General features: G+C 36.1%; 1 protein-coding gene across 4 annotated transcripts in view; it reads left to right on the top strand.

Annotated features, from left to right (window-relative positions):
* neto1l (neuropilin (NRP) and tolloid (TLL)-like 1, like) overlaps window positions 1-14,887 on the top strand; it is a 65,552-nt gene that overhangs the window by 45,431 nt on the left and 5,234 nt on the right. For 2 of the 4 annotated variants that reach the window (XM_055037811.1, XM_055037813.1), the window contains exons 7-10: window positions 1,543-1,625; window positions 2,554-2,699; window positions 8,797-8,910; window positions 11,859-12,489. In XM_055037811.1, the coding sequence (XP_054893786.1) occupies window positions 1,543-1,625; window positions 2,554-2,699; window positions 8,797-8,910; window positions 11,859-12,489 (974 nt within the window). Of the gene's footprint in view, window positions 1-1,542; window positions 1,626-2,553; window positions 2,700-8,796; window positions 8,911-11,832; window positions 12,490-13,347; window positions 13,423-14,887 lie in introns of those variants that run through there. The other 2 variants (XM_055037810.1, XM_055037812.1) reach the window with 2 other exon arrangements.

Raw genomic sequence — 14,887 nt, 5'->3', positions numbered from 1 at the left:
TGAATACATCTTTCTTTTTTGTGTTTTGCCATTGTTTTGCCTTGGATTTTTCTTCAGTCAGTTTATCAAAAGAGCAGCTGAAAAAAGCATTCAATTCCTTTCATTTGTGTTCACCTTTCAGCTTATTTGTCAGATAATTATGCTGTTTTGCCAATGTTTCAGTCAGCGGCACAGCATCATCTATCAGACTGTTAATGACTTTGTCCATTCAGCAGATGTTTAAAGATTTGACATCATTAAATTGATTAAGATACAGGTGTAAATATCAAAATTTGATTCTATTAATGCATTCTGTATAATAAACACATTTCTTAACATCTACTGTGTGTACATGGCCAATTATTCTTAACACTCTGGTCACGACACGTAACTAAAAGCATCTATATATTTTGCTATAATTTGATGTAATAGACCAATAAAAGGAATGCATTTGTATTAAGCTCTCTCTACTCTTGTACAACTATCTAAAATCCACTTTAAAAAATTCACTAGAAGACACCTAATTAGTAAATACGTATATTTATAGAAGATATCAATCCAGTATCTACATATTATTGCTCGATGGTCAAGATAATACTCCTTAGTTACTGTATGAATATTTTATACTTGCTTTGTTAGTTTAGCTATTGTGTCTGTTTTTCACTTTTAGGTATGTAGAGAATTAATGAGTGAAATATTGTTTTATAACCTAATCTTGCTTTATACGTCCCCACTTTCTGCTTTTGGTGTTCATAATGTTGCCTTTTATGCTTACATCCTCAAACAAACCTCTGAGGCTTTTACAGAAAAGTTATGTTCATATTATGTTATCAATATGTTCTGTATACTTAACTGTTATTACCTATTTTGTATTGATCTATCACAAAAAATCTCACTGAAATGTTTCTAAATTTATGATTGTAGTGTCACAAAATATGAAACATTTTGAGTGGTTTGATTAAATTTGCAAGGCATTGTACATACAAGTGTTTGTGAATAAGTATGCCTAACACACAAGTGTGTAGATGTGAGAATAGAGAAGCTGACACTGACCATTTTTGGCTCAATAAAAGCTTATTGACCCTTATCTGAGACCCCAGGGGAAGCATTTAGCTTGTTTTTGTGCTCCGATACATTTCACTTGTCATGTTGTCAAAGCCAGGTTGTCATTGCGAAGTCCATTATCCTGGCCGATCCGCAGCTTGTGTCTTTGGGCGTTTAAAAGTGTCACATTTTCCTGTCATAGCTGTCCACTCATTAACCCGGAATGATGGTGAGGGCTGTGCACAACAGAACAAAGCATATCTATGATGCTTTTCGAGCTCATGCGGATGAACGAATAACCAGCATTGATGAAGAGGCAATCAGGGAGCATAGGGGAAATAATGTGAAATGATAAGGTGTGTTAAGTAGGTGTTTTAATTCCAAGATTATAGAAAATTGAAACTGAAGCTTTTTTGATGATTCTTCTCCAATGTGCTATATGTCTTTTCCCTTTATACGACAGTTCCATTTTCCCAGTTAATTTGCTTTTGTCCAATCTGCTCTCTTGTGTTGTTCCAGATCTATCTGCGTTTTCTGGACTATGAAATGGCAAACTCCAATGAATGCAAGCGCAACTTTGTAGCAGTGTATGATGGAGGAAGGTAGGATTTTCAAATAAAATTGTGTATAGTGGTATGAACTGTTTGCCCCTTTCCTGATTTTCTTTGTTTCATTTTTTTATTTTTTTAAAATTTGTTTTGCATATTTATCACTCCATTACCAGAAATCTAATTAATTGAAATATTAGTCAGAGCCAACACGAGTAAACTTCAAATGCAGTTGTTTTAAGACTTGATAAGGAAATAAATACACTGAGTCAATCAAGAATTAATCAAAATGCATTTTGATTATTATTTTATTAAGAAATTAAGCAAAGAATAGCAATGAGACTCCCCTGGCTAGTCCAGAAATACCCTTTATTATATGTTTCCACCGAGCTTCCTCCAACATGAAGGGTGCTTTATAGATAAAACTGATTGCTTGATTGGTTGATTGAAATAAAATAAAGTTTTGACATAACAGATTTTACATTATCATATTGTGAATGATAATTATTAATAAATAAATAAAAAATGTCAAAAAACATAAAGGTTTATCTTGTTTCACTGTATGTTTTGTCTAAGAATCCAACTATAATTGCTGAGATTGCAATCTGTTCTCCAGAAACAGAAACCATATTTAAAAATTTGACTGTGACACTCAAGTCTTGAGTTCCCTCGATACCGTATCGGAAGTAATTTAATCCAGAAATGTGCTGTCCTGATAGGATACTGGTGAACAGCATTACAGTGAGGTGTGGTGTGAAAGGGAAAAAGAAATCAGCAAACTTGGCTGTACAATAATCAAAGCTGGTTTATTAGCCCTCCAGCATCATAGCACAGTTCAAAATAGCTGCTTTCCCATCAGTCAGTCCCTGCTACAGCCAGCAGTCAACCTGTATACTAATTATTCCCACCTTCTCAATTTAGAGGTGTGGTGGTAATGTCCATTTTGCAATAAAATGTGTATTCTAATATCCTTCTTTTTAAGCTCTGTGGAAGACCTGAAGAGCAAATTCTGCTCCACAGTGGCCAACGACATCATGCTGGTTTCCACGCTGGGAGTTATCCGGATGTGGGCGGACGAGCTCAGCCGCAAGAGCCGCTTCCGCATCCTTTTCACAACCTACCAAGAACGTAAGATTTCACAAAAACCACACTTGCATCCATGTAACTTTGCTCAGGTGTGTTTATGTCAAAGTAAACGTTTTTGGAAGCTGACATAGAATGAAAAGCCAGAAGTCGTCATGTTCAGGGTTTCATTAGAAAAACAGGGAAATTCATAAAGCAAAATAGGCAGTTCAAGGAACGTATGTCTGAGTAATATCTGTATATTAAAAGGTACAAAACGTCAGCTGGACTTGTCTTATGCAACAAATTGTGGTAGAAGAGAGTGATTGAAATAAGGAAATACCACTTTTTTCATATAAAAGAATAAGACTATGTAGATATTTTTTGCTTTTCTACATGAATTGTTACAGCAGGACACATGCTTTTTGTAAGGACAGGCAACACCACTCGCATTGGAAATACCTGCGATGTGTTGTATGCGTCCCTATAGAAGACCTTTTTCACCATGCAGAGACATGATGGGCTGTTGCCGGGGCAACGATTCAGTCTAAGTCATTCGGGAAGTCCTCTTCCAGACCTCACATTTAGAGCAGCATCGACCACAGCTGAGCAGTTCCACAACAACTCTGTCAACGCTGAATGCATAGATGGGTTCGATCACTTCAAAGCAAAGTGGTAGAGCAAATCATTTAGTCAACTTTACTATAGACTGTTTCTTTTTGCAAACCATTAAAGTTCACTCACAAATTAGATGCGCTGAAAAAAGTACCAGGTTGATTAAGTGCGTATGACATAATCTTTAAAATAGTATTGCATCTTGCAGTAGCTTTAGTTAATTTCATTGCCAAATTTAAGAAATATGTCAAAAAGAAGTCAAAGAAAAAAGCAAACAAGTCTGTTAAGAATGTTGATAAAAGTTGATGAAGAGTGATCTATTCACAGCAAAAAAAGTGATGGCAAAGTCTCCAGCTCAAGTTTGATTACTTCAATATGCCATCTTATAAAGTGAGAAGGAGGAAGTCAGTATTTGCTTTTTGACTGGATTTAAAAATGAAAATAGTCAGAGTTGAAACTAATGTTTGTGCAATGATGTCTATTGGAGAGATTAAATTGATGTTTTGCCTTGACAGTGGACACATAAAAATGAAAAAATAAAAAACACTACAAACTTAAACATGCTCTTCCCTGACTTTATGCTCACGAATATGACCTCTGACTGATTTTGCCCTTCACACCGTTTGTCTCAGTTATCCTATGAACCGTGTTATGTCCTCTTCTCAGCTTTTCCCTTTAAATAAAAGGGGACAGAGAAAATCTTTCCTCTGTTTTTTTTTCTGTTACCAAAACATCTTCACACATCCAATTTAAATATATTTATCTTTTAGTTAAACATTCCATGCAGTAATTAATGTGAGGGATTTCCATAATGAACAATTTTTAAAAATTCTGTCATATTCATGTCTGGTAGTAATCTGTTTCAGTGGGTGTGACTCAAATCTTTTTTTTTTTTTTTTGAAAGGTCTGTTTGTAATGATGTATCTGCTTTTGAAGAACAATGAAAACGCAGACTATAATTTGTCCATATTTTACATGTTCAAGATTTCAGGATTTCTGGCTCCCTAATGATGGTAGATGCATTTAAGGGCAACCTCTTTTAATATCTCGTGTTGTTTGCTGTGATAAGAAAAAAAAAAAAAACAGCAAATCACTAATGATTGGTCAATTTCCAAATAAGTCCACCTAGTGCAACCAAAAGGTTGAAGGGGATTTGCAGCTAACAGCAAAGCCTATCCTGATGTTAAACATATTTGTTTGTTTGTTCCCAGTGGAACCACCAGCTTTTAGAGAACTGTTTACAGTTTTCCAATACAGCTTCGTATTCCTGTGCAGAGCGTTCCTTTATTCAAACTGACCTCTCTATGCTGTCCACACACACATACAGTCCTGCTTTGCAGTCCACAATCACAAACGTGAGCCATAAGACAGCAAACCCCTTCATCCAAGAAGCAATTATGTCTTCGGTGATAAATGTGCCTGTGTGACATCTCAGCCGTCAGCATTGTTTCACCTCATCTGCAACACGTCTCTGGGGTTGCAGATGGAAATTTGTTCTGGCTTCACTACACACATCACTTCGGGTTTTTTTTTATTCTTGGAAAGCTTCTTTATGGAGTGCACTGACGCATTTGAAACCAACATTGTACGGCAATTTCTAAATAAATTCACTCAATTGTCTTAGTAGTGGGATCTTTGCATGGTTTTGATCAGATTATTCCCTGGGTGTACACTTGTTATCCCAGCTTCAGTTGCAGTCAAGAAGCCACTGCAGGTTGGACTGGAGTATTTCACTGCATCTCAGATAAATCAAGATTAATAACAAAAGGGATGGATGATTCGTAGAAGGCAAATTGAGTATTGGAGCTACAGTAATAGGTGAAAACTTCTCATTTTTGTGAAGAAAGCATAATTTTCCATCCATTAAATTTTCATTGTAAGAGGTGAGCAAAAACTCTTGCTGTTAGGGAAAAGTGATCACCACTACACCAGCATGGTGCTCCACAAAGATCACACAGAATAGAAAATTAAAAACATTCATTCTTTAAGAGTCTGCACTAAACTCAGTTTGTGTACTAAGGCAAAATCAATAAATATTAAGCAAATTGTTCACAGATTTCAGACTTTGAGCAAACAACTTGAATAGAATTCCAATGCCACTCTATGTCTCTGCTCAGCAAGTTGTACATGGGGTCTTTTGTTTAGTGATTAGTGTGACACATTCAGCTGTGTTCAACTGCATTTTATTATTTTTTTTTTACTTTAAAAATGTTTGCATATTAGAATCAGAAAAAGATATGTGGACTTGGACAAATGTGGTGACAAATCTTTTTTTTTTTTTGTTTGTTTATGTTTTGCTTCTTTTGTCAGTGTAAGATTGTGCAACTGCAATAAAAGCTAGATGTATTGTTATAAAGGGTGCCAGTAATCATGAAGGGTGCTTCATTCACATTGCGCAGAAACACAGTACCAGGCTGTATTCAAAGAGCATTACAATCTTATGCTGTTTGCATACCGTTGCAATGCAAAGAGCTAGCAATTAAATAAAAATTGCCATTCACTTTTTTCAGTTAAAAGATTCTCAACAAGCCGGTTTTCTACTTTGCAGCAAAAGACCCTTTTTGGCTCTGCAGACACCCAAAGACTTCTTCCAGACACTCGGGAGTTAATTTATGTCTCTCCACTAGTGACTGTGAACATTTAATTGTGGGCAAATGGGCACATTTATTACAAAATGTCCCGAAATTAATTTAGCTGAAGATAAGAGCAGACTGTGGTCTTTATGTCCGGTGTCATCTCGAGGAGAATAGAAGAAACAGGAAATGGCAAAACGAGATGACGTGGGCTCCCTCTAGGGGCTGGCAACTAGAACAAACTGTCAGAGGTTTGGCACATAATGTAGGACGTTGCACTCTCTGACAACCAGATCAACATACATACGGAGAATTTTTGAATGAAAATTAGAGCTTTCAGATACACACAGAGAGGATAGTTTGATTCAGGATATTATGGCAAAGGTCCGGGAGGGATGCGTAGGAGAATGAAAAAGAGATAAGATGCTGTATATTTTTGTTGTGTGTGTTGTTACTCAATTGGGATGAGAACTGAAATAACAACAGCCATACATCACAGCGGTAACACTGACAGAGAGTCCCCAGCTCTGCCACACTTCTGCCAAGCTCCTTCAGTGCCAGTGACAGTGTTATGTGAGAGGGAGGAGAAAGAAAGAGATAAGGAGAAACAACATGAGACGGGCAGGAGAAGGGGAAGGACATCTTCTGTAACAAACGACTAATGACCAAAGAGAGCCATTCATTATCCTTCTGTGTCAGGAGTTACTTGTGGGACATTCACTATTTAAAGACATCTTACAACATGCCTCACATACAAATAAATGCCAGTAAGATGGGGTATGCATATTAAGCAGAGTTGAGACTCCATTTTGGGCCTTGCAAAAGTCATGAGAGAAATCCCATATTTGAAGCACAATATTAGTTACTAAAGTTATTGCTGTCATTTCTACAACCTGGTTTTCAAATATGACAACACATTCATTAAGATATCTTGATATAATATTAATATTTTTCTTTCTGTATTTTCCATATAGCTTTTGAAGTCCTGGTTTCTATGAACTCTTCTCTTCTGCACATTCAGCTGGCCCACTTTCTGTTTACTGGTAGAGGCCACCAGATTTTATTTAAAGTATCCTGATATTTTAGAATCTGTAATCTGTACCCTCTAACAAGTTTTGAATTTGGAATAAAAATAGACCCACAGCATCACAGGTCCTCCACTCTACTTAATGATAAGCACACTGCTTTCCAACACATCTATCTTTTGTTTCACACCAGAATCACCCGAAGTGTTTTTTTTTCATCCGTTTCTTTCACTGAAAAGTTTGTTGTTGTTCTTGTGTGATCAAATTGCATAGTTTCAGTTAAACTCTTGGTAGAGATTTTACTTCATCTTGGTAGAGTAAGACTTCATCTGTTTAGGTTTGTGGTGATAGAACAAAAAAATGCATTTTTTTCGGGCTTAATTTCCATTGATCCATTAGGCAATCAGATATCACCTGTTGTTGTGTAAACTTAGTGACTCCACAACAACACTCTTTGTTGCAGTTTCTAGAAGGCTTTAGAGATTGACCTCCCTTATCATCCTGCTCACTTTACCAATGAATATATTACACAGACTAAAAGCCAGGGGCTAAAATTAATGTATGTTTGTGTCAGGTCTTATTTGAAAACAGCATATAAGGAACTATTGCATCCAATGACACTAAAAAGTAAAGTATAAACAAAAATGCTTGTGTTCCATTAGTTTTATTGAACTTTTTGGTTGCACCATCAATTGTGCCAAAGGTGATTATCAGAATAGAATACATTTTTAGCAAGACTTTTTTTTTTCCCCTTACTCAATAAATGTACTGAAAAAAAGGCTTGCCATGTGTCATTATGATACTGCAATAAATATTAATTCATTTTAAGGATGTTTTTTTGTGACTTTACTAGGGGTAGAATATTGAAAAAACTGTATTCCAACATAAACCCAAACATACATAAAGTAAGAAGCTGACAAGAGCTTTGGCTGCTCCGGTGAAGTCCTTGATGAATTAAACTCTAGATACTGGTGAAAACTCCACCCATTAATAAATGATGTCTGGTTTATCAAAAAAAGCATGCTATAAATTATTTAAACATTTTTAGGATGTTACATTGGCATCCTTCTTTGTTATTTATGGACTAAATGAGGAATAAATAAACTGTTGTATGTCTAAACATGTAATGTAATTATGGATCATTTGCATGCTTGATACATTAAGGATTGGCCATCGTTTTTTGTTTTTTTTTTCTCCAGAATTGTCTGCTAAGAGCTGTGAACTGACCATTCATCTGGCTTGTGCATTAGTGTGATTGGTTGGGGAGAACAAGGTCACCTTGACTTTTAATTCTGAACCTTCACTTATACATTTATATGACAATGGCGCTAGCAACAGTTCCATATTGATTTCATGTCTTTTTCCTGCTGACTGATGACTCTGTTACAAACAGTCACCGCAGGAAGGTGAAGATATCAAAAGCTCTAGCTTAAACATGCCTGTTACTAAAGTAGACTCTATGCTCCATAATAATCAGTGATTCTTGATGAAAGTTGAGGGAAGGACGGGAAAATAATCACCTGGAGTCATCAGGAATGGTTTTATTCAGGCTTGGATGATTTTGAAAAGTCACATAATTCATACAAGCATAATATGGATATGTTCTGAGAAATTAATTTGTATCCTCAAGTTGTCACCCAAGATGTTTGTGAAGAGAAGGGCAATGATGAAAATTCATGAAGAACAGATGTGTGCAGAGGGAACTGATCTGATCTGAGTAATACTGATCCAAATATTTTTCCTCAAAAACCTGGCACACTGCAGCTTCTCCCCATCTGTAACTTCAAATGCAACTTTGTGCTCTAGCAAATATTATTTCTCAGACTTACTCTTGTAAAATGTGAACATGTGTCTCATCAGATTTAAAGGGACAGGTCAAATGTCAATGTTTCTTTCATAAATTATTGGATGTTAATGTTTGATAACTCTTCTTTTTTTCCCCTTGTTCAGCTCCATGTGATGCTGATGCCTTCTTTTGTCACAGTAACATGTGCATAAACTACACTCTGGTGTGCAATGGCATGCAGAACTGTGTCTACCCCTGGGATGAGAATCAATGCAAAGGTGAGATTCAGATGTGTACGAAATTTTAAGGCTGGATAGATGCGTTTTATTATTTTTTTTAAATCGTACCTACTCCGAGTAACTTCACTAACTGTGGAAAAACATGTTTTAAACCCAAAATCACACAAACTTATAGTAGAAACTTATTGTTTGTACACATGCTTCTATGTTTGGCCTTTATGTTTTTGTACTCTTTATTGAGTAATTTTTGAATGGCTACTTTTTACTTTTAGATAAGTAAAAATATGTTGAAGTAGTGCTGCTCTGAAGTACAAAATACAAAAAAAATTAACAAGACAAGATTTATGTTGCATAAATGCACATAAATGCAGTTTGTAGCATAAAAGCTACAAAATTTATTTTATTTTATTTTACTTTATTATTTTTTTTTATACTTATTTATCCCAATATCTGTTCTGGTACTTTTTCAGTAGTGGCTGTCATCGTGCACTGCCTATTTAAAAATCCAGATCAAACCGGACAAGTGTTCAATAGTTGTTTGCTCTGTCTTGGCACCAATTGGACCCATTAATTTTTAACAAGAGACGTCTGCTTTATATGACCAGGCCAAAAAAACAGGTTCACTTGATGAAGTGGATGAACACAGAGGTCTTGGCCCTGGCAATTAAATTAACAGTGTTTCAATAAATCACACAATGCAATTACCTAGCTTTTGGAGCGGGTAGCCTTTGATTGCTAAAGCATTTAGCTTGAGGAAAAGCTTAGAAATTGTTGAGACAGTTACAGAGCAAGAAACGGAAGCTTGCTGAATGTCATTATTTTTAAGCTGCTTTAAGATACTTTGAATCACTTTGGAACATTTATAAAAATAACCAACTTTTACAATGTTGGTAGTGGTTGTTCTTGCTTGAATGGCCTCATGTTTCTACACTCCAACAACCCTTGTGGTCTCCCAAAAGGCAGGAAAGCTGCAAAAATATGTTTGGGGTTTTTTTTAAATATATATATAAAGACTTATGAAAATTGATCTGTGTTTTACAGAATCTCTGTAGAGTGTAGAATATCCCAGTTCTGATTTTAAGAAAATTAAATGCAGTGTGGGTCCCTTTTACATCAGTAAAATTGGCCTTTAGTTACATGCTTAGTAAGAAGTTGTAAACCATATATAGGTCCTTTTCCCAGCAACAGCATGCCATCATATTTTTTTAGTATTTACACCAGGACAATTTGTATTGACAAAGGCTTACAAATAAGCATGTCAAGTGCTTGGGGTGTTAGGTAATGTGCTTCTTTGCCAATTAAAAATAAAAAACCTAGTTCTTCATATTAACATGAAAAGTCTGAAATAATGCTGTATCATCAAAGCCTTTTTTTCACACATTACGACAGAAGGGAAAGGCAAAGTCATTTCAACTCATCCAATCTTTCAGCCTTCTCATCCTTTATACACATTGTCACCACAACTTCAATTGTACACTAAGAGTTGTCACTTTTGTCAACAATGGCCCTCTGGTTAAAAAAGTAGCAATTCAGAATATGCATATGTTTTTCTTCATTAAGAAAAAGAAATCGTAAAAGTTCTGCACTCCATACAGTTTCAGCGTTGGGTCTGACATCACCATAGCAGAAGGTTAATTTGGCTCATTATCCTTCTTAAAGATCCAATGATGCCCCATTTTCATTTTTCTGGTTTACCGAAAAGATGAACAGAAAGCCTTGTTTTGTTCCTGGTAAATATACAGCATAGTTTGCATCTGAATGATGCAAAAAATAAAAAAATAAATAAATAAAAAACAAGAAGCTCCGTGGGATTTCCAGTCATCGTTCCAGCGTTTTTCTGCTGTGGTAATGCATTACGTCCACAATATTTTGAATTACTGTGAAAATGTCAAGTTTTATTCCTTTCCCTTTCATTCCTTTGAATGTAACCCATTACTGTCACTGATGCTCTGTGCACTGTGCTATGATTTCATCCAGCATCTAAATGTCAGTGGTCAGAGTACAGATTGGTGTTATATGCACTGTTTGTTGGAATTACTCTTTACTGATACTCATGCCATTAACAAAAACAATGGATGTATTTTTAAAGTGACATTTTTATTCAGTTGTGTGAAGCATGCAAAAGGAACTGGCCACTCCTCTTTAATGATTACATCCGTTTTTTTCCCTAATTTATGCTCTTTATTTGCCTGATCTTTCTGTTGGAGAATGTCAGAACATTTTTTCAATCAATAATTTGTACGCATTGAGCCTAACACATATTGCTTCACAGAGAAGAAAAATGGAAGATAAAGGCAAAACCAAAGCACAATAGAGAAAAATAATTAAGCTACTGAAGGCAAAGAGCGGAAAAAGTGAGGTACATATATGTGTGGTTAGCAGAACTGATGTTGGTTTGAAGCACTGAAAAAATGCATAATGACGAAGAAGAGACAGTAATGGTAAACAAGAATAAATCAAGATTAAATTGGTAAAGAAAACTATGTAAATAGTCTACAATTAGGAGTTTATTTGATTTTTTTATACTCCTTCACTTCCAAATCTTTAACAAGCATTCAATTGCAGAATTTGAGTCATGCTTGAAAGTCAGGATTGTTACTGGTACCAACTAACCTTAATTAACTCTACCATTTCCAGTAACAAAAGAGGAATTAATGCTTGATGCTTGATAGGTGCAAAAAATTGAGGTGCAACTTCTTTTTGGAACATCTGAGCTTTTATTAATGAGGGTAAATACTCAATCCCTTTTGTTTTGTTTTGTTTTTTGGGGGGTGGGGCGGTTGAGTCTGTGCGACTTAATAAAATACCACATATACCTACCAGAAGTGAACACTGGGAAAGTGTGACCAGATAATTAACTATGTTATCTAATGACCTAACACTCAATGTGTTGTCTTCACTCTGTTATTACTGAGAAAATAATATTCGTATTTATCATGAGATTCTTCTTTTTTCATATAGGTTTTTATGTGTTTCTACCATTGCAGAGAAAACTAATACCAAATTCCTGGACAATCTGAATTCCACAAATGGGGCCATAATTGGTGTGACTTGCTGCATCGTCTTCATCCTCCTCATTGTCTCAGTAATTGTTCAGATAAAGCAGCCGCGTAAAAAGTATATCTTACGACGAGAAGACTTCGACCCCACTATGTTTCAGGAGGTCTTCGAGCCCCCTCACTATGAGCTATGTACTTTACGGAGTGCTGCCACACCCACAGCAGCCTCTGCAGATTTGGTTGACTTGGCGGAGGACTTTGAGAACTACCATGCCCTCCGCCAGGCCTCCTCCCGCTGCATCCATGACCATCACTGTGGCTCCCCCTCCTGCCCTGGATCCACGCACATAACGCAGCTATCGCTGAGTGGGCGAGGGAGCCGGAGTAACTTAAGTGCCCGTGACTCAGGGGCCGCGGCAGCTCTGCTTGCAGACCTTCCACAGCCGCCCATGTCTGTGCGGCCGCTGCTGCCAACCACAGGGAACCGCAGAAGCATCTTAGTCATGAAGCACAGCTACTCGCAAGAAGCGGCAGACAATGGGTGCGACCTGGACGATGACCTGGAAGAAGTTCCCACGACGAGCCACCGACTGTCGCGCCACGAAAAGGCAGTACAGCGGTCAGTATCCATAGATTTCTGATGAGGAAGGAACAGCTGCACCATAGTTAACAATGACAAAGTTTGAAATGTGCAACAAATATTCACCTTTGTTTTTGTTTAGTTTTTTTTGTTTGTTTGTTTGCTTTATTTGAGCGTTGTTCTTAGTCTTCCTTTTTTATTTATCATTTTACCATTCACTTTTCTGTTCACCCTCTTTACTCACCTGTTTTTTGCCATCCCAAATTCTAACAAAGGGCTAAATACAGTATGTCTCATCTCGCATGCTCATCCTGAAACTTGTAACGCATCCCAGTTAACTTTCGATAATTGTTCATATGTATTTGACAGCTATATTTAATTCAGCCTGTTCTTTGAGATTTGTCATTTTTATTGTCATTGATGCCAGTTGTTTAGTATCTAATCTGACAATAATCAAAAGGGCTTAAATCGGTGCCTTGTTGAAATTCCACATATTTTTTTTACAATAATGCAAATTACAAAATATACATTTGATTCCAAACTGTGATAAGGAAAATATGTTCTCTTGACATTAGCTTCTATTTTATTAAGAAAAATAAATATGTTGTAATTGCATCTAGATGGATTGAAAACTGCTGTATTTACAAAAATACTGAATGAAGGAATCATAGAGCATTTAAGAAACTTTATATGAACTTCGCATGCACTTTCTATGTACTCATTCCAGGATATTCCTGATTGTGCTGTAATGATTATCTACAGTTGTGCATGCAAGGCTCCTTAAGCCCACCAAATGACAAATTAAGTTTATTACATTTGCAGTGTGTAGCACATAATGCATTCTAACCTCTATGCAAAATGAGTTTGATATTAAATGAAAGAGACATAACATTTCAGGTTCTGCCTCATTGGCTCTTTGAGCAAACATGAATCAGAGTACAACACAACTAGGGTCTAGGAGACAATCCCAAGGTAAGCACTCTTATCTAACACTCACCACCTTTTTTGTTGTGTAATTGACATCTCCCCTGTCAGTATATACTTTTGTCTAATTTTTTATTTTTCCTTTTCTGTGACTTTTGCATGGGCTTTTTGATAATTTCACCAGTTCAGTTTTGTATGTATTTTTTATTTATTTATTTTTTTACTGTTTATCAAGATGGTCTTCCTGCTTGTAGCCATCTTGCTTTTAAAGTGAGTATGTTCATCATTAAAAAGCTTGTTCTCTAATGACCACTTTCACATGCATTACCATGGACTTCTACACATTTTTTCTTGAAACTGATACAACTTAAAATGTTATAACGCTATTATTTATCCAAGTAGAATCACAGATCATTCCTTGCCAACTTACATGACCAATTTGCACTCTCCTCATTGGTAGATTGAAGACTTCTGGCATCATAGAGAAGACAAACTCATATTTTTCATCAAATTAAAAAAACATTAATCTTTGTATTGTTTGTTACTATTTTAAATAATTTTCAGTGTAGCCAAATGCAACTTAACATTGGATTATTACCATGAGAATTATTTCTGCCAATGTTAAACAGCTTATTCTATTATTGGCTTGTTTGGTTTAATTTTTTGGATTTCAAGAATGAAGTTTGACCACCAAGAGTAGCAATATAACAATTTTTTCAGTTAGCAGACAGGTTTTGTAGTGGGTTTGGGTTGTTAAAAAACAGTCTGTCATCGCCTCTCTGTGCTGGTCACCAGCCTGGTCACGCACAGCTGTGGGGTGTCATTCATTCTTCAATCATCATTTGTCACAGGTCAGCCACTGTGCTTGTGCTGGTCATTGTGTCATGAACAGTACACCCAAGCTGATCCCACAAGTATTCAATAGGATAAAGGTCAGGAACAGCAATTTTCACCCTTCCACTCCCAAATTCTCTTAGATAAACCCTGTTCTGTGGTGACATGGGATCTTCACTGGTGACACTGTCTCACCTCAAATGGCATCAGATTGTAATGTCAGTATCTATGATTACAACACATTAAAGGTCATCTGGGTGCAATGTTTTGGTCAAAAAAATTATTAAATGAGGAAAAAATTGAAATAGTGGGTTGATCAAATAACGTGTCTGTAGATAAGTAAAATGAGTGCAAACATTAATTTTGCACAAATTTAGAACAAATTACAACTTAATATTTAATTTTTGAAAGTCCGAAAAGTTTTCACTGACATTTTTTTTCAGCGCTACCATTGGTCTGAGATGGGAAAGTTTAAGTTGGTAAGGAATGATCCATGCAAAAAGAAAAACATTCATATAGTCAGCATAGAGAAACCTAATTTGCTATGATCGAAGCACAGAAATTAAAATCAAACACAGTTCTAGATTTTTAAGTCTGAGAACAATTATGCACTTAATTAATAAAGCGCGCTGAGATCCCCTATGCCGTCAGTTACACCTACATGGGGATCCTCTTATAA

This window comes from Poeciliopsis prolifica, unplaced genomic scaffold (assembly GCF_027474105.1).
Source record: "Poeciliopsis prolifica strain line A6 unplaced genomic scaffold, Auburn_PproV2 SCAFFOLD012, whole genome shotgun sequence".
In the NCBI taxonomy this organism is placed as follows: Eukaryota; Metazoa; Chordata; class Actinopteri; order Cyprinodontiformes; family Poeciliidae; genus Poeciliopsis; species Poeciliopsis prolifica.
Note: the sequence above shows the minus strand (reverse complement) of the source record. Positions and strands in the feature narration are given on the sequence as shown.